At 41.9% G+C, this 20,883-nt stretch overlaps 1 protein-coding gene across 1 annotated transcript in view; it reads left to right on the top strand.

Annotated features, from left to right (window-relative positions):
• LAMA1 (laminin subunit alpha 1) overlaps positions 1-20,883 on the top strand; it is a 169,875-nt gene that overhangs the window by 34,134 nt on the left and 114,858 nt on the right. The window contains exons 2-3 of the mRNA XM_030810731.1: positions 741-911; positions 1,111-1,223. Of these exons, the coding sequence (XP_030666591.1) occupies positions 741-911; positions 1,111-1,223 (284 nt within the window). The remainder of the gene's footprint in view (positions 1-740; positions 912-1,110; positions 1,224-20,883) is intronic.

Here is a 20,883-nt window from a genome sequence, read left to right as displayed (position 1 = left end):
GCCTTGGATTTTTTTTTCTTTTTACTTTTTTTTTTTTTTTTTTTTTTTGAGACTGAGTCTTGCTCTATTGCCCAGGCTGGAGTGCAGTTGCACGATCACCACAGCGGCTGAACGAATTTACACTCCCACCAACAGTATATATAAGCATTCCCTTTTCTCCACAGCTTCTCCAGTATCTGTTGTTTTTTGACTTTTTAATAATAGACATTCTGACTTGTGTGAGATGGCATATCATTGGAAGCCGGCTTACTTTGTGATGCATTTCGAAGTGAGTTGGAGACATAAGTACACTTTACTCCTAAACATTTCCGCATGTACATTGGTATTTGTTTATGATTCTTTTATTTTTTTTTGAGGTAGAATGTGCACATACTAAGATACACAGATCTACCCAAATCTTAGGTGTACTCATTCTATGATTTTTCACAATTGCATCTGCCTGTGAAACCCAAAGCTTTATTGAGATATGAACATATTACCCTAGAAAGTTCCTCTGTCCTTTCATAGTCAGTCCCCACCCCCTGCAACAATGTTTTGACTTTTCTCCGTAGATGAATTTTGCTTCTCCCAGAATTTCACATAGATGAAACCATGTTGCGTATCCTGTGTTTGTGTAAGGATTCCTTCATTCAGCACATAGACTTTCAATCTCCTTTTGATTCATCTACCAAGTGGGATGGGGTAAGCTCATTCTTTGGATTTCAAGTGGCTCAGCTGATTTGGTAAATTTTCACTTTCAGGCCTGTTTCCTGCCATTCTCAATCTTGCCAGCAATGCTCACATCAGCACCAATGCCACCTGTGGCGAGAAGGGGCCGGAGATGTTTTGCAAACTTGTGGAGCATGTGCCGGGTCGGCCCGTCCGAAACCCACAGTGCCGGATCTGTGATGGCAACAGCGCAAACCCCAGAGGCAAGTGTCGTGCCTTTATTTCTGAAATTCCCATGGGACTGTACACTTTGTGAAATGAGGACTGAGACTTCTATTAGGAAGCCATAAACATTGTGTTCACCTTCACTGCTCTTTGTTTCCACTAGCATTATGGTTTAGAACTTAAGAAATTTAAAGCAACAGCCAAGAGGAATTCATGTTTTTTATTTTCTTTTAACAGAACGCCATCCAATATCACATGCCATAGATGGCACCAATAACTGGTGGCAAAGTCCCAGCATTCAGAATGGGAGAGAGTATCACTGGGTCACAATCACTCTGGACTTAAGACAGGTAGGTGAGGCCAGAACCATTGAAGAGTGTGTACGGGCTGCTGAACTGTGGTCTTCTGATGACTTTTGGGAAAGTCTGGCTTCTTTCTGAACACATTTACATTCTAGTCTCACTGTTTGCACTAGGTGAAGGCAAGTGGTATACAGAAGGAGTCCCTGGTGCCATTTCTTGTCACTTTTATCATTCCGAGGTATCTTTGGGGAGATGGGCGAAACTGCTTCCATATGGTTGATGTTCTTTGAAGCTGTGTCAGCAGGGCACACTCATCCATCCAGGATATCATGTCAGGCTGTTTGCTGGCTGTCGATAGATGCATGGGGAGGGAGAGGGGGATAACACATGTATTTCCTAACTTTTAGCTTACTGTCTTGCTAATGTCATTGCGCAAGTTATTGTATAAGGATTATATAAGGCTAGAAGAAAAAAAAAAAAAAGCAAGACAATGTTAAACCTCTTGACTGTGTCTCCCCTGCCAGATGCAGTCTCTCTAGGCCAGGTAAGTTGGAGTTGCCCAATACTAACTTAAGCAGCGCCTTCAGCATGAGTGGGGAAAGGGAAGGTATGATTGGCTCCAGCCACACCTGCATCTTCTTACCTTGCTTCAAGGCCACATAGGAGGATGGAGAGAAATATGGGGTGAGCCCCAGTTGTCCTGATGTTCCTGGGAAAGGAAAGTAAAAGAAAAGAAAAGGAGTCTGAGTGGAAGGAATGAAAAAGAGAGATGGCAGGTGTTTTGGAGCTGTTGTCCTGGTTCTGTTTTGAGCTTTTCAGAAAAGCCATCGCATTAATTCTTATTTATTTCCGTTCAGTTTCTCTTGTGTTAGAACTCATAAATTTCATGTAAAATATGAGATTGGTTAAAAGAGACAAATAATTGTAATGTGCATTGTAGGATTTAAATAGGAATTAGAGAGATTTAATGACCATCAGAATTCTTTGAATAAGTGATAGTTTTAACATGTGCAGGATTTATTTTTTATTTTTTATTTTTTGAGACAAAGTCTCACTCTGTCACCAAGCTGGAGTGCAGAGGCGCGATCTCGGCACACTGCAACTTCTGCCTCCCGGGTTCAAGCGATTCTCCTGCCTCAGCCTCCCGATTAGCTGGGACTACAGGCTCCTGTCGCCATGCCTGGTTAATTTTTTTGTGTTTTTAGTAGACGGGGTTTCACCGTGTTGGCCAGGATGGTCTCATCTCTTGACCTCGTGATCTGCCCGCCTCGGCCTCCCAAAGTGCTGGGATTACAGGGGTGAGCCACCAGGCCTGGCCAAATGTGCAGGATTTTAAGAAGACAAGGTGATACTTCATGTATTGGTGTACAAGGAACTTGCGTTCTGTAATAATTACAGCAAATAAGGTAGCAAGATGTGCAGCTCAGGAGACATTTTCCAAGTTCAGTTTCACAGTATTATGAAAGTAAAATAACACTTTTAATAGCTTTCAGGTGTAAGACATGAATTAATGTGACACTCCTTAAAATTTTCAAATCCCTTTAAAAAGGGAAAAGAGCCAGGCACGGTGGCTCACGCCTGTAATCCCAGCACTTTGGGAGGCCAAGGTGGGCGGATCATGAGGTCAGGAGATCGAGACCATCCTAGCTAACGTGGTGAAACCCCGCCTCTACCAAAAATACAAAAAAATAGCTGGGCATGGTGGCAGGCGCCTGTAGTCCCAGCTACTCGGGAGGCTGAGGCAGGAGAATGGCCTGAACCCAGGAGGTGGAGCTTGCAGTGAGCTGAGATTGCACCACTGCACTCCAGCCTGGGCAACAGAGCGAGACTCTGTTTAAAAAAATAAATAAATAAATAAAAAACAAAAAGAAAAAGAAAAAGAAAAGAAAAAGAGAAAACAGCTTCTTTGTTCTTTTTTTTTTTTTTTTTTTGAGATGGAGTTTCACTCTTATTACCCAGGCTGGAGTGCAGTGGCTCGATCTTGGCTCACTGCAACCTCCGCCTCCCGGGTTCAAGCGATTCTCCTGCCTCAGCTTCCTGAGTAGCTGGGACTACAGGCGTGTGGTCCCGAACATCTGATCTCAGGTGATCCACCAGCCTCGGCTTCCCAAAGTGCTGGGATTAGAGGCATGAGCACCACGCCCAGCCAAGAGCTTCTTTTTTACCCTGGCCTTTGTGTTTATCTCAGTGGTAAGAATGGTTCTCTGGAAGATTTTGGTTTTTCCCATCACCTTTCTAACATATTTTCCTTTTTCTAAAGGAAAAAGTAAAACTGTGTTCATTATTAAGAATGTGATATTATATGAGTTTGGCCAACTTAAGACCTGGACATTTTACATATAGATTTCAAACCTCTGTAAGTCTATCCTTTGGCTTGAAATGTGTCATGCTTGACTTCATCCTGAAGGGATGGACTAAGTTAGTCTGAGGAATTCCAGAAGGCAGTCTCCATTTTAGATGTTTAAGGCATTTTTTAAAAATAAACATAGACGGTCAGGAACGGTGGCTCACGCCTGTAATCCCAGCACTTTGGGAGGCTGAGGTGGGTGGATCACGAGGTCAGGAGATCGAGACCATCCTGGCTAACACAGTGAAATCCTGTCTCTACTAAAAAAAAATACAAAAAAATTAGCCGGGCGTGGTGGTGGGTGCCTGTAGTCCCAGCTACTCGGGAGGCTGAGGCAGGAGAATGGCGTGAACCCGGGAGGCGGAGCTTGCAGTGAGCCGAGATTGCACCACTGCACTCCAGCCTGGGTGACAGAGCGAGACTCTGTCTCAAAAAAAAAACAAAAAAAACAAAAAAAACCCCCAAAAAACCCATAGACATATAGTTATAGACTGCTTTAGGTAATTTTTAGTGTTTTAGGGTATGCCTTAAAAAGATCACTTAAAATAATTAGTATTCAGAAATTTCTGTACCATTTACACAGTATAAAAATTCTGCTGTGCTTTTTTTTTTAAACAAAGCACATTATGCTTATATCTGATCAAGCCTTTCTTAGATTTATTTATTTATTGAGCCTTTTTATTACAAACACTTTTGAATATGTACAAAGCATATTACAGTGAATACACATATACCCACCCTTGAGATTTGGGGATTTTAAAACACTGGACCATGTTCGTTTTAGTGAACTGCAGTCATCACAACATTTTACCAATCCTTCAGTTTGTGTCTTCAAAAAATAAAGACGTTTGTTCTGATTAGATACCATGCCGTTTCAGCCTCCTTGGGCAAAATTAACAGTAATTTCCTAATAACTCTTTTCCCATCCACATTCAGTTTTCCGAATTTATCCACTAGTATCTTTTACCGCTTTTTTTTTTTTTTTTTTTTTTTTTAACCAGGATCCAGTAAGGACCACTTGTTGCATTGGATTGCTGTGCTTCTTAAATCTCTTCTCATCTGAATTGTCCTTCACTTAAAAAAAATGCTATTGAATATATGAATAGACTAGACCAGTTGTCCTGTAGAATATGCCACATCTGGATTTGTCAGATTATTTCTTCATGGTTTTATTTAACATATTCTTATGTGCTCTCTATTTCCTATACACCAAATTCCGCTCTAGAGACCTGATTAGATTCCACTTAAGTATTTTTCACAAGAACACATCACCAGCCATCCTCTTGCCTCACATCAGGAGGCACACAGGGCTGGTTGTCCCACTAGTAGTGATGCTAAATTTGAATTCTGTCTGGATGTTAAAAGTCAGGTTTCTTCCTTGTAAAGTTACCTCCTTTTTTCTCTCCCATATCCCCGCTGTTTCTTAGATCTCACTGACATTACATGCAGATCTACAGCGTGGCTACACCTTCTGATGACTTTTTTTTACCTTGCCAAAATCTGCATGTTTCCTTAGCCATTAGCCAACTACCAGTTGTTTTCTAGACTATATACTCCATGAGGGTTGGGACCACAGCTGTCTTCTCCTACTTTTCTTTCTCTTCCCTTTCCTTTCCTGGTTAGTATTTATAGAGAGATGTCTTATTCACTTCTGCATACCCAGACATTGCCACAGTTCAGGCACTGAGTCAATAATTGCATTATGGATCAGTACCTTTTTTTTTTTGAAATGGAGCCTCACTGTGTCACCCAGGCTGGAATGCATTGGCATGATCTCGGCTCACTGCAACCTCTGCCTCCCAGGTTCCAGTGATTCTCCCACCCCAGCCTCCCAAGTAGCTGGGACTACAGGCGCACGCCACTGTACCCAGCTATTTTTGTATTTTTAGTAGAGATGTGGTTTCATCATGTTGCCCAGGCTGGCCTTGAACTCCTGACCTCAAGTGATCTGCCTGCCTCGGCCTCCCAAAGTGCTGGAATTACAGGCATAAGCCACTGCGCCCAGCCTAGTGCTTTCTTTCTTTTTTTATTTTTATTTTTTGAGACAGAGTTTTGCTCTTGTTGCCCAGGCTGGAGGGCAGTGGCGTGATCTCGGCTCACTGCAACCTCCGCCTCCCGGGGTTCAAGCGATTCTCCTGCCTCAGCCTTCTGAGTAGCTGGTATTACAGGCATGCACCACCATGCCCGGCTAATTTTGTGTTTTTAGTACAGATAGGGTTTCTCCATGTTGGTCAGGCTGGCCTGGAACTCCCAACCTCAGGTGATCCGCTCACCTTGGCCTCCCAAAGTGCTGGGATCACAGGTGTGAGCCACCGCGCCTGGCCTTGTGCTTTTATTTATTTATTTTTTAACTTCCCCCCTCTTCTTTTCTTGTTCACAGCCTGAATAGAAAAGGACAAGGTACAGACCTTTTGACTGCTTTGTTTCAGTACTATAAAAATGTAAAATCTAAAGTATAAATTTCTAAAGTAAAATTACAGGTAGACCTTAGTCTTATCAAGAGTTGTAGTGGCTCACGCCTGTAATCCCAGCACTTTGGGAGGCCGAGGCGGGCGGATCACGAGGTCAGGAGATCGAGACCATCCTGGCTAACACAGTGAAACCCCGTCTCTACTAAAAATACAGAAAATTAGCCAGGCGAGGTGGCAGGCGCCTGTAGTCCCAGCTACTCTGGAGGCTGAGGCAGGAGAATGGCGTGAACCCCGGGGGGGCGGAGCCTGCAGTGAGCCGAGATCGCGCCACTGCACTCCAGCCTGGGCGACAGCGAGACTCTGTCTCAAAAAAAAAAAAAAAAAAAAAAAAAAAAAAGAGTTGTAAAACTTAATATTATAAATGTGTTTGTGTAACTTCGTAAATATCAGCTCTTGAGGTTTTATGACCAAATTAGCTGCATTCTGTATTGGCAAATGCTAACATTGAGCCTGTTCCTGATTCTCTAATTGATGACAGCTGTCAGAATTACAGCATTTTTTTTTTTTTTTTTTTTTAGCCTCTATATATTAGGTTTGGTTATCTGCAAGATAAACTAAAGAAAATATTAAAAAGTAGTCTTATCAGAAGTCCATAAATGTTGTATGGTTTGCACTAAGGTTTAACTACTGAGTGTTTATTTTAGTAACTTATTACAAGAGGAATAATGAGATTTACTTCTTTGCTTTTTAAAAATAATGTCCACTATTCGTTTCTTTCATTGATTCACAATATTTTAGAAGATACACTGTCAGATATCTAGCAGTATCTCACTTTAAAAAAATTCATAGGAATTTCATGTGTGTGATATTTTTAAGAAAAGTAAAGCATAATAATCATCAACTTTAACAAATACAAAATTAACATATATGTTGTGGTCTCCATTAATAAAATGCTGCTCACCATCAAGTGGTTTAGGATTTCATATATCAGTATACCACTGAAAGTGATCTTTTTTGACAACTTAAAATTTAAAAGAAATTATTCAGAAAAAGCATGCATGTTTCATGAATCTTGCATTTATAATTGCCCAAAATCCTATAGGTTCCACGAATTATATGAAAATTTATTCCCTATGGTAGCATTTCTCAGTAGAAGAACACAAAGATTTCCTGTTTGAGAAACACTATTTTAAAAGTTAATACACTGTTGAGATGAAAAGATGTTCAACGTCATTATTGAATAGGGAAGTGAAAATCAAACCACAATAAGATACCCCTTCACACCCATTAGGATTGCTGTATTGAAAGAGTTGGAAAATAATGTGTTGGTGAGGATGTGAAGAAACTGGAACCCTGTGCACTGTGGGTGGAAATGTAAAATGGCACAGTATTACGAAAAACAGTATGGTTGTTCTGGCCGGGCGCGGTGGCTCATGCCTGTAATCCCAGCACTTTGGGAGGCCGAGGAGATCGGATCGCGAGGTCAGGAGATCGAGATCGTCTTGGCCAACATGGTGAAACCCCGTCTCTACTAAAATACAAAAAATTAGCGGGGCGTGGTGGCCAATGCCTATAATCCCAGCTACTTGGGAGGCTGAGGCAGGGGAATAGCTTGAACCCGGGAGGTGGAGGTTGCAGTGAGCTGAGATCATGCCACTGCACTCCAGCCTGGCGACAGAGCAAGACTCCTTCTCAACACACACACACACACACACACACACACACACACACACACACCCAGTATGGTTGTTCCTCAGAAATAAACATAGAATTACAGCAATTCCACTACTAGGGAATGCCGTGAAGAATTAAGTAGGAACTCAAACAGACGCCAGTGTTCAGAGCAGCATTATTCACAGTAGCCAGGAGGTGGAAGCAACCCAGATGTCCATCAACCATCAACAGGTGAATGGATAGTCAAAACATGGTATGTGCATACAGTAGAATCTTAGCCTTAAAAAGGAATGAAATTTTGACACATACCACAGCATGTATGTACCCTGGAAACATTACGCTGAGTGAAATAAGCCACACACAAAAGAAGAAATATATGAATCAATTTGGATGAAGTACCTGGAGTAGTCCATTCGTAGAGACAGAAAGTGGAGTGGGGTGGTTTCCAGGGGCTGGGAGGAGAGAAAATGGGGAGTTGTTGTTTAATGGGTGCAGAGTTTAGGTTCGGAAGTTCTGGAGATAGATGGTAGTGATGATTGCACAATAGTGTGAATATACTTAATGCCACTGAATTCTACACTTAAACGTGGCTAAAGCCGTGGTTTTTATGTTATGTATATTTTTCTACAACTTAAAAAAGTTAATACACTGTGAAATATTTGGTGTATTATGTCAGCCAGGGTCAGTCAGGAAAATGGAAGCCACACCAGTCATTTAAAGGCACAAATTTAGTGTGAGGAATTGTTTTGACAGTGTGGGAGAGTTGGGAGAGGGAGCAGGAACGTAACTTGGGGATAGTAATGGTGGAGGAGGCAGCAGCGCAGGAGGGTGTGGTTATAGCACCTAGAGCCTGGGAAGAGAGTCTCCTATCTTTCAGAATGCTCTTCTGGGGGTCCTGGAAAGCTGGAGGCTGGACTCAGCTGCTACAGCCAAGGCAGAGGGCCACTGCTGGGCAAGGCTGATAGGACCCGAAAGTAGACAGGGGAGAAATTCTGCCTTCCTCCAGCCCTCCAGCCTGCCACTAGTGTCGCTGTCAGGGAGCATCGGTTTGCAGCATCCCAACCTCAGCATCCAAAGCTGGGCTGGCAGGTGCTTAGCAACCAGCACAAACAGTTCTTTTCAGTAGGTGGTCACTTGCACCAGGATACCAACAGAAACACTGAGACAGAGCAGCCCTCGACATCCTGGGGCAGGATTTTGTTATTATGGTGGTCAGCCACATCCTAAATATGCTCATATTAAGTTTTTTAGATTAACTTCGGAATGAAAATGCAAATTTTAGAATTCTGGAGAAATCATGGACTGCTGCTGTCTAATACATTACAGACTAGGTGTCTTGGTTCTCAGCTGAGAGACTGCATCAGGGCACCAGCTTGGTCCTGGGACCTTCAGGACAGGGATGGAGGAAATACAGAAGCAGTTCCATTTATGTATTAACTATTGGGTTTTGGTGGCGTGATGTGGTGGAGATGCATGAAGTGTGGTAGGGTGATATATGCAAAGTGAAATGTGATAGCATGAAGGATGTAGAGTACCTAACAAACTCCTCACATTTAATAAACATGAGTTTTCTTTCCCTCTGTCATATTTCTAATACACAAATTGCTTTTTAGGTTCCCAAAGATCTTCAGATACCACCAAGGGAAATGTTAAACAAGGCCTTAATAGAATCTAATTACAGTTAGCTAACAGAATTAAGGAGTGCAGTTATGCAGATTTTGAGAAATTCGTAAGTCAATAATTACTCTGTTTTTTCTAATTAGGAAATTAAAGTGGAATCATCATAGAAAAATGGAAGATACAGATAAGTGTAAACAGGCAGAAACACATCATCTCTTCACTCTATAACAATCGCTAATTGATATCTTGGGATATTTACTTTGTCATTTGCCTACAATTCTATGCATTTAATAATGCTACGACAATACTATCATGTATTACATACTTACTGCGCCAGACATTGTGCTATACACTTGATTAGGATTATGTCATTGAATTCTCATAATCGCCTGTGAGTTGGTTCCTGTTATTATCCCCTTTTGACAGATGATAAAACTGAGACTTAGAGAGTTTAAGAGGCTTGCTCAAGGGTAGGACTCACTGAAGCTTAAGAGCCTGGGCTCTGCATCATTGCACCACTCTGACCCTCCAGCTGAGACAGATTATGTGATATATAAATTTGTGTTCTAATATTTTATGTAAATGTATAGCATGAACATTTCCCAGTATAACTGAAACTCATGATTAATAATTGTTAAAGCTGCATTAATAATTTCGATATGGCTTACCCATCATTTGCCTAAGAGTCCTCAGGCCTGACATTTTGGTGCTTTTTCTGTTATGGGTAATAACTTGAGCTTTCAGTGAAAAAAGGTTCATTTCGTATGTATACCAATGAAGTAATACAGTGAATATCAATCATGTTTGAGGTTTATATGACAAATTTATGGTTAATTTTGTTTTGAGCATCTTTTGAAAGAGGAATGTTATTAACAGCTACATATATAGGAATTAATAGATATGGGTTATAGCATTTTTTTCCTCATCCATATTATTTCATCTGCTTTTCCCAGCAGTTTTGGAGTGCGAGTCATCATCTCTTTGCAGGTACAAAAATCGCAGCACAGAGTAAGCAGGTCACAGGCTTGCCCAGAGTCTACGGCTGCAGGTGCTCAAGCTAGGCCTGGAAACCAGGACCTCTGGTTCCCTCTACACCATGCCACGCTGTCTCCTTGTCTTTGGTCTCCAATTATTGTTTTCCTTTGTTCTGACTTTATCGGGAGACTGGCAAGAGCTCCTGCAATTCCCTCCTGAAGTTGGGAGTGTTCAGATTCTAGCCCTTTCCCTCGTGTTCTGTTTGCCTGCTCGGTAGGGTCCTCCCCCTATGAATCCAGCAGGGTATTGGCACTTCCTTCATGCTTTTGCAGTGGCTGATAGAATTGGGTGCTACATAACATGTTTTTTTTTTTTTTTTTTGACTAAGAAGCAGGAAAATAAATCAGTTATCTCCTATTTTCCTTAAAAAACTTTTAAACCCGGAGAACATTTCAGTGTGAGTGAGGGTCAGATTTGTGAGTAAAAATGTGTAATGGTCTTTTAGAAGATAAGATCTGTTTTGTAAAGAAGGGAAGTTCCCTGTGGCATTGAAAATAAAGCTGCCTTTTGGAGCAGTGCTTTATTTTATGTGTAGGTTTAATTAGGAAGTAGCACTTTGTTGTGGGAACATAATCACAGAGGGGCCTTTGTTTTATGCAAACTTTTAGACAGGAGCTGCTTGTGTGCTGGGTTTTGTAAAACCTCATTAATTCAGATGTCAGTTGTTTTTTCCCCCAAATTTCTGAAAAATTGACCAATATTGGGTGAGGTTTATTATTGTATCATTCAAATATAAAGTGTTTATTAAGCACATCGACAAAGTCAACAAGAAAATAGGGAAATTTCACATTCTTAAGATAAAATCTTTAAAGATTTTTATTGCGAGAATTATATCTAAATTGGAGCATCTCATTACAAGTGAATTTTGGCTGTTCCTGAAAAGAGGTTAGGCAGAAACCCTTCCTAGAAGCACTCAGATAGAAATTACTTTTACTGTATGCTTGTTTGTACTCTAATGATTCTATTCCAGTTTTCTATTACTTCATACTGGCCTCCACCAATTTCAAATACTAAGGTTTCTTGAATTTGCTTGGTAAAATAAACAGATTGGAAGAAATCTTAAGCTCATCATTATGATTTGGAAGTAAGCCACCCTAAATTCCTGCCCTTCAGACATTTTTATCTTTGTTGTCATGTTCTCTGTGAAGCTGCTAGCCTCAGAAATAGGTCTTTCTTTTGTTTTCACATTTTCATTATCTCGTTTTATTTTCTCATGCATAGCTTCTCTGCTGGTTATCTATTGTGTAAGAAATCACTGTGAAACTTTATGGCTTAAAACAGCAACATTCATTCTATACCTTTCCTGATTTCAGTGGGGTCAGGATTTAGGAAAGGCCTGAGTGGGTATGTCTAAGGCTGCACACCACGGGGGCTAGAGTTGGAGCAGCTTAGGGGAGAGGGTCTCTGGGGCAGTTGGAGGAGGGGGTTTGGGGCAGCTGGGGAAGAGAGTGCCAGACCAGCTGGGAGAAGTTTCCTGGGGCAGCTGGAGGCTATGTTCATGAGAGTTCAGGGCTTCTCTGTGTGGTCTTTCCACATGGGCGCCTGAGCTTCCTCACAGCATGGCTGCCTTAAGGCAGCTTGCTTATAGGGCAGCTTGGGGCAGGAGGCAGAAGTTGTGTCCCCTCTTAGACCTGGTCTCCAGTCACATAGTGCCAGTTTCCCTGTGCTCTATGAGCCACCCAGTCACTCAGGTTGGCAGAGATTCAACTTGGGAAAGATAGACCAGCCTCACCCATCAACCGGAGGAGGGGTGAAGAATTTGAGGCCTGTTTTAAAACTACTACTGCCTCAGCCTTCTGAAAGGGTCTTTCTCTAGGAGGCTTTAATCTTTGCAGCCTTGCATATCTTATCTTGTAGGGGCCGCACCCCTGTCTTTAGGTGAGGTGAAGAGCTTATAGGAACCAAACAGGAATGCACATACTGTTCTTTTAACGATAAGTGAGCTGAATAAGTGAAAACGTTTGAGGCTAGGCTTTAGGAACAAGATGGAGTTTTGTTTTTTGATACGATTTATATTTAAGCTTTCTCACTTATGTATTATCGGTGGGGGTTGCCAAACAGTCCAGGATAACCATTTTGCCATTTGGCAGAGCTCAGTTCTCTTTAGATTTTGAGCTGCCAAGGTTTGGCTGCACTGTTTCAGTGTTTCTACCCAGCAGGGCTTCTTGCATTTGGCCTGGGAGGATTCAGGGAAATCAGTTTTGCAGGATTGGATCACAAAATGCTTTTCATATCCCCAACTGTTTTGGCATCAAAGTGAAGATTTTTGTATATTTATGGGAAAAAAAGGAAGCCCGTTCTGAAATTATTTCTTCCTGTTATATTGAAGCTGAAAAAAGGGATAAGTTTTAATTTCTCAAGAAATATTTCTTTGAAAAATATAGCGCAGTTTGGTATCCATTGTAGCTTTTTCTTTTCTTTTTATGTATTGACTTCTACTCAGATTGTAGTATTTCCATCTTTAAAAACAAAGCTGTAACAACATTTTTAAAACATGGCTTATAAAAACCTCAGCTAGGTCTCAGAATATCTCTTGTGTTTTTAATGTCTTCAGTGGACCTTTGCTCTGCACAGAACTTCCTTTATTTTGATGTACTAGTAACATATAATAGCAGAAACTTTTTAAACTATAGAAAAATATAAGAAAAATTTATTTAAAAAAATCCCCTGTGATTCTTACAACCAGCAGTGACCTTTTGCTCCATTGCATCGTATCTGAGAACACTGAATGTTTTTAAGAAATCATGGCATCTCTGCCTTGTGCATACTGGGATCTCAGGATTCGTCGATGAGCAAGACAATGATCAGATCCACGTTAAGCCCTTAGTGCAGAGAAAGTGCACAACACATGGGCGGTTCCTTCACTATGTTGGTTATTAGTGATGAGCAGGGTCGCTTTCATTGCATCTTTAAAGGCAGGCCCCAGCTCTCAAGGGGCTTCTGGTCTGGTGGGGAAAAATAGGCTTCTGCTGAGTGGTGTAGAGTGTGCAGGGACTGGCGGTGCACAGAGAACACATCGGAAGGACCACTTCATGGTTCAAAGAAACAATGCAGTCCGGGCACGGTGGCTCATGCCTGTAATCCCAGCACTTTGGGAGGCTGAGGCAGGCGGATCACCTGAGGTCAGGAGTTCAAGACCAGCCTGACCAAGATGGACAATCCCTGTGTCTACTAAAAATACAGAATTAGCCGGGCATGGTGGTGCATGCCTGTAATCCCAGCTGCTCAGGAGGCCGAGCCAGGGGAATCGCTTGAACCTGAGGGGCAGAGGTTGCAGTGAGCCAAGATTGTGCCATTACACTCCAGCCTGGGCAACAAGAGCAAAACACCGTCTCAAAAAAAAAAAAAAAAAAAAAAAGCGAAAAGGACCCTCTGGAGAAAGGGAGGAGGGAATACCGAAGGAAGCAGCAGGAAAGAGTAGGGTGGGAAAGACTTGGAAATTAGAAAGCCTGGCATGTCTGTGGTCTGTGGAGCTGACATAGTACATTCAGTCCTAGAATAAACATTTCCTCTCTTGTTTTTCTATTTATTGGGATATAATTGACATATAATGAAATGTACAGATCTTGAGTGTATAGTTGGGTGAGTTTTGATAAATACAGACACTTGTATAAGCCATTCCCTTGTCAAGGTATAGAAGGTTTCCATCACCCCAAAAGGCTCCCCCACCCTCTTCCCAGCCAATTCCGCACTTGCTGTCCTCCCTCCCAGCAGCCAGAGGAACCACTGTCCTGAATTTTTTTTTTGCTTTGGAAGAGTTTTGCCTGTGAGATGACTTTTTAACAATGGAATCATTGATAAGTGTGTCCTTTTTTGTGTCTGGCTTCTTTCTCTGAGCATGAGGTTTGTCAGATTCACATGCCGTTGCTTGTATGAGTGGCTTGTTCCATTCATTTCTGCGTAGTAATTTCACTTTAGGGATATAGCAACATTTATTTATCCACTGTCTTGCTGGGTATTTCCAGTTTTTGTCTATTGTAAAAATGCTGCTGTGGACATTCTTACAAGTCTTTCTGGGTGTGTGTTTTCATTTCTCTAGGAGTGGAACTGGCCACAAGATATGTGTATATTTAACTTTATAAAACACTGGCAAAGCACAGTCCAGAAAGTGCCTCTAGGCAGAAAGCAAAGCAATCTTGGGCTCTTCTCCTGGGAGTCACTGTCCCGTGCTGCCTGCTGTCTAATATTTGAAACCCATTCTTTGTATCCTGTGTCCAGAGTTCTAGCTGTTCACTGGAGGAGAGCCAGGTGGTACCAATTTCTTCTTCCTAGCGACCAGTAAAATGCCTGTAATAATTTTTAATGGCAGAATGATATTTTATCATTTGGCTACACAATAATTCATTTAACCTGTTCTCATTGGGCGACACTTAAGGTGTTTCCAATTTGGGGCTATTCTAAGTTATGCTGCAACAAACATTTGAATATTTTATGGCTGTTATGGTAATTTATTTTTTAGTGTCGATTCCAAAAAATTAGATTATTTGGTTAAATGCTTTAATGTTTTAAAATGTGATCTTTATTGCCTTATTTTTTTCAAAAACATTGCTCAATTTATATGCTCAGTAACAGAGACAAAGTGTGTTTCACAATTCCTTGGCAGTATGGAGATCAGAATTTTATTTTCTTATTTTTTTGTCCTATGCTAATTGAATAGCAGATAATTTATTTATTTATAATGAGTTGTTACATTATGTCACTGTACTGGACACATCTTTGGGAGCACTAAGCTAAATTCAGATGTTTAAACAATGTTTGGTCTGATTTATTATCTTCACATGTATAAATTTTATGATTATTAATCTGTTGAGGCAGTCAAATTGCTGTAACACAGTGGTGACATTTTTAGATACTGAGTATCAGCATCAGAGGCTGGACAGACTTTTCAAGTCATATTCCAACCAAAGGGAAAAAACTGATTCTACTCTAAGTCTCATTATTTTGAGAGTGCCAGTTGTCACAAGGATAACTACGGAACATGGGGAAATTGATTAAAAATCTGATACCTTACCTCTGTATTGTGCATTTTATAAAGTGCTTTCCTATTCATTATTTCGTCTTATACTTACATGAAAAATCTGAAGAATGTGTCGATTTGTATCCATGTCATTCACGAATATGCACTGGGATGTAGAGAACACATCCTCTGTATTTGTCATTTTAAGCCTAAATCATGGAAAACATTCAATGTAGTTTTAAAGTTCTCTAGACTATAGGAAATAAAAAATATATTACTCACCTATCACTACCTTTTTGCAGGGGAATATGGGTGATTGTGGAATTCTAACTCTGAAAGCGTTGGTTTTGGTGAGATGACCAGGCTGCCAAAGTGCAATGAAGGTAGAGACTTCTTAGTGGCTAGGACAGCTGCCTGTTGCTGCCATGCACCTCCTCAGACCTGTGGTCTCTTTGGAATTTGTATGCAGGCACTTAGAAAGCACTGACTTGCTCTGGCCTGTCCGTTTCGGAAATGAAGCCTGGGAAAACTGTGAGGTCAAATTTAAACCTGCAAATAATTAGCTGGATGGCATAGCTGTACAAACTGAGATAGCCTGGGAAATTTGGTAAAGCTTTAAAACTATTATACTTATTAGCTTCTGTTCAGCCAACTGGGCTGATTTTTGAGACAGAGTCTCACTCTGTCACCCAGGCTGGAGTGCAATGGTGTGATCTCGGCCGCTGCAATCTCTGCCTCCTCTGTTCCAGCCATTCTTGTGCCTCAGCCTCCCGAGTAGCTGGGACTATGGGTGCATGCCACCACACCTGGCTAATTTTTGAATTTTTAGTAGAGATGAGGTTTTGCCATGCTGCCCAGGCTGGTCTCAAACTCTTAGCCTCAAGTGATTCACCTGCCTTGGCCTCCCAAAGTGCTGGGATTACAGGTGTAAGCCACCGTACCTGGCCAACATAAGCTTTCTTATTAGTTGAGAATTATTAGAATATGTGTAATTGTTTTCTTGTTTTAAAAAATAATAGACTATTTTTTAGAGAAGTTTTAGGTTTACAGAAAAATTGAATGGAAAGTACAGAGAATTCCCCCTCACCCCTCTGCCCCTCTGTACAATAGTTTTTGGATCAAATTTTGGCTAGTCGTTTTTTGTTTGTTTGTTTGTTTGTTTGTTTTTTTGAGACAGAGTCTCGCTCTGTCACCCAGGCTGGAGTGCAGTGGCGCAATTTCAGCTCACTGCAACCTCTCTCTCGAGTTCAAGCGATTCTCCTGCCTCAGCCTCCTCAGTAGCTGGGACTACAGGCGTGTGCCACTATGCCTGGCTAATTTTTTGTATTTTTAGTAGAGACGAGGTTTCACCCTGTTAGCCAGGATGGTCTTGATCTCCTGACCTCATGATCCACCTGCCCCCTTCCCAAAGTGCTGGGATTACAGGCGTGAGCCACCGTGCCCAGCCTTGGCTATTCTTAATCACCCTTTTAAGAGCAAGTGACTGATCCAATGCAGTTTCAAAGGTTTCTAAGACCTTTTCCTCAGTTGTATTTACAAGACGGTCATGAGAATTGTCAATTATATAATTTAAGAATTTTTGCTTTTCCTACTATTTAATGGTATGTAATCAGAAGATATTTATCTGTGTTCTTCATATGACAGAAGCACAAAAAAATGCCAGTTAAATAACCACTTAGTAGGTCTTCATTGGGATGAACAATATTTAGGATCATTTACAACTTTATACCAGTCTTGTATCAGTCTTATAGACTGAGCCAGGCAAGAAATGGGGCTGCCCGAGGTCACTTGCTGTTCAGGAAATGCCACCAAGGAGAAAGCATTGTGTGAACAATGGGTCTTTCACTGTAAAGCCCTGAGTTTGGAACTCTGATTTTGTATTTTGTGAAGTGTCATCATGCCTTGCCAGAGCTCAGTATGAATGTGACCGAAATCAGGTCGTGAGAAAGATAAGATTTCAAACATCCCCTCGGAGCTGTTTGCTTGACCTCTGCTGACTTAATTGGTTTCTATGGAGTTGGCCCCTGCCTAGAAATACTACATTCCTACTCATTTTCAACTTAGCTCAATCTTTCACAAGGTTGAATCTTCATACCATTCACTTTTCATCTCCTTTTTTTGGAGGGGATGTTGTAAAATATGCTATCATAAAATTTACCATTGTAACCTTTTTTTTGTATAAAAATGGCATATTCTTTATTTTGCCTACTTTAATTTCAGAACAAAATGAACAACATAAACAAAAAAATCCACAATACACAACATCCAATCTTGCTGTCAGAGTAGGGAGGGAATGGGGGCTTGACACCCTTGTTTCCTGCCTTCAATACAAAGACAGGAGAGAAAAAAAAAAACACTAGACATCAGCAGGGGGAGCCAGGTGGGACAGGGGCACTCGAGGCTGCACTGGGAGCCATTTTAACCATTTTTAAGTGTACAGTTCAGTGGCATTAAGTATATTGTGTAACCATCACCACCATCCATCCCCATAACTTTTTCATCTTCCAAAATGGAAACTCTGTACCCCTTAAACACCAGCTCCATGTTTCTGTGTTCCCCCAGCCCTGGGTAGCCTCCATTCAGCTTTTGTCTATGAATTTGATTACTCTGGGTAATCAAGCTTACATAAGTGGAATCGTATTCTATTTGTGCTTTTGTCTGGCTTATTTCACTTAGCATACATAATGTCCTCAAAGTTTGTCTATGTTGTAGCGTGTATTACAATTTCCTTCCTTTTAAAGACTGAATAATATTCCATTGTATGCATAGACCATATTTTGTTTATCCATTCATCCATCGACGGGTACCTGGGCTGTTTCCACCTTTTAGCTATTGTGAATAATGCTGCTGCGAACATTGGTGTACGCGTGTGTTTGAGTCCCTGCTTTCTCTTCTTCTGGATATATACCTGGAAGAGGAATTTCTGCATCATATTGTAATTCTATGTCTATGTTTAATTTTTTGAGGAACCACCATACTGTTTTCCATAGTACCTGAACCATTTTACTTTCCCACTACATCTTTTAAAAAAATAAACAAAAGCCTTCCTATATATTATGTATCCTACATATTTGTATATTCTCTTTTAAAAAATAAGCTTTAAATATTATAATTTGTCAGTTAGATACTCAATGAAGTTAGATATGTCTAAAGAAAAAGGAGAATCTTCAAGTAGAATATAGACCAAGGATCCATATAAAAAGTGAAATTTTACACACTCACAAAAAACAATGCTTTCTCATCTCTCTAGTGCTAAAACTGTCAACGATTCAGCTAGATTTAGTGCCCGAAGGAAAGAAAACACATAATTATTGTTTCTGGGTGTTGTAAATGTATAACTAATAGGTTAATGTTTAATGGAGTTCGTTAAGTACAGATTTGCACAGCTTTTCTGGGCAGTATCACCTGTTGGATTTTAGAGGCTTAATGATTAAGGGCCCTTTTACTGTCATTGGGTGTGATGCTTGTGTGTTTTCTCATAATAAGGCATGAGAAGAAGGGATGCAAGCTGTAAGCTCTTCACCATCGCTCCATCAACTGGGGCAAAAACAGGTCAATGTGAGGACTAGGAGAAGAGGTGAAAAGAAGTTTGAATTTTTAGCCAGATATTCTCTGGGACTGAGGCAAGATGGGGGAAGTGTGGGCTTTGGGGCCATGTAGGAGAGAACTCTGCACTCTTTCTATAGTGGAGAGAGGGATCTGATCGAGCTGGAAGACTCTGCTTGGCCTCTTTGTGTTTTCCTTGTCACTCACGTTTTGGCCTTTTAGAAAACCCTGTAAGACCCATTGCTTTTATCTCTGCTCTGGTCTCTTGGTATTTACAAAGTCAGCACCACCATCTCTCACAATTTCCAGGCACCAACATCCAATTCTGTGACCTTCAGCCCCGGTGACCCCGTAGCTCCTTGGTTTCAGGCCCTGGGATGGTCTAAGGGTTTTACCACGGTGCACAAAGATCTGCGTGATGGCCTACAGCCCTGGCCAGGCGCCCGCTGGCTCTCTCCTGCCGTCTCTGCACTCCTTCCTCTGTGCTCTGCCCTCAGAGTTCCCCTCAGTGTCCTTTCTCACCTTTGCTCCAGTTACCTGGACATCTCTCATCTGGCTTCAGAGATACCTTCTCTTACCTTCAGAGAAGCCTTCCCTGACTATCTGCCTTCTCCAGACTTAATGGTCCTTCCCCCAACACCCAGACACTCTCACAGCCTCCACCCTTCTCCCTGGTGACTTGGTCAGCATCTGGCTTTCCCACCAGGGCATTGGTCACATAGACCTTCCATCCACTGCCATATTTGTGGCACCTGGCGTAGTCCCCGTGACAAAGCAGATGCCCGGTTAATGATGACTGGATGAAGCTTCAGTGAAAAATTGTTAGTGGGCGTCCCTTGTCCCCGGTCTCCTGTGTCCATGTGGAGTGTTCCTTTGCTCGCCCCTCCCCCACCTGTCCTCAAGGGAGGAGCAGTCATTGTCCTAACTCGGGGACAGCTGACTTGCTCCCCCAGGGCACACATGTGCTCTTCTTTTCCTGTGCAGGCTGCTCTCAGACGCACAGGTTCTGGCCCACAGGACAGAGCTTCCAGTGTGGGTCCACAAGCACCCGCTCAGGCTGTGACGCAGGAGGGAGTGTGTCAAGCAGGCCTCCACCACGCCCATCTACATCACATCCTCCGGATTTGCTTTTTTCTGGAATATTGCAGACTGCTTTTTCCAATCTCCATGACAGATTTGTCAGCCTACTTCCACATCAGAAGAGGAAGGAAGGGATGCCATTCATTGCCACCACTGTCCCAACATGAACAAATGGGGAACTACATTTTGGAGAAAAGCCTAGTGTGATTTCAAAGGCTAAGACACTCCTAGGTGAAAACTTGATAGTTCTGGCCAAGGGAATGGTTAGGAGTTGGGTAATAGAAAAGGTGCTTTTTGTATTTCTCAGGTCTGAGAATGGCCTGTAACTGCATTTCACACGTGGGTTTATATCATTCTAGGGGCACTTGTCTGTCACATGGATCTTACAAGGTGGGGAAGAGAAATGATCCCCACAAAGAGCATTTGGTGACATGCCTGGCTGTGGTTTTGAGGTAGTTCCAGCTAATTTTCCACAAATTTAGCAAAATCACCAAGAACACTTCGTCAACTTGAGCAATAGGAACAATTATAGGGAGAAATACATCGAGACTAGGAATGGAAGACAACCTCTTACTTGTCTGTTCTGTTTCTTAGATGAAGTGGTTCAACACTTTTTGTGGGGGATTAGGGACAGGGTCTTGCTCTATCACCCAGGCTGGAGTGCAGTGGCACCATCACGGCTTACTGCAGCCTCGACCCCCCAGGCTCAAGTGATCCTCCCACTTCCATCTTTCCATGGCTGGGACCAAAGACGTGCGCCACCATGCCTGGATGATTTTTTTTTGTAGTTTTTGCAGAGATGAGGTTTTGCTGTGTTGCCCAGGCTGGTCTCAAATTCCTGGGCTCAAGCAGTCTGCCCACCTTGGCCTCCCAAAGTGCTGGGATTACAGGCGTTAGCCACCACCCCCAGCCTGCACACTTTTTAAAACAACAATACTATTAGTCACCCTCAAATGGAAACGGTGACACCTGGACCAGCTTACGGGTGGGCTTCTTTTGAAATCGCTTTTCTAATTGATGGAAGTCAGAACTGCTTCT

Source organism: Nomascus leucogenys, chromosome 4 (genome assembly GCF_006542625.1).
Source record: "Nomascus leucogenys isolate Asia chromosome 4, Asia_NLE_v1, whole genome shotgun sequence".
NCBI lineage: Eukaryota > Metazoa > Chordata > Mammalia > Primates > Hylobatidae > Nomascus > Nomascus leucogenys.
The sequence above is the reverse complement of the archived record's forward strand: the minus strand, read 5'-3'. Positions and strand labels throughout refer to the sequence as shown.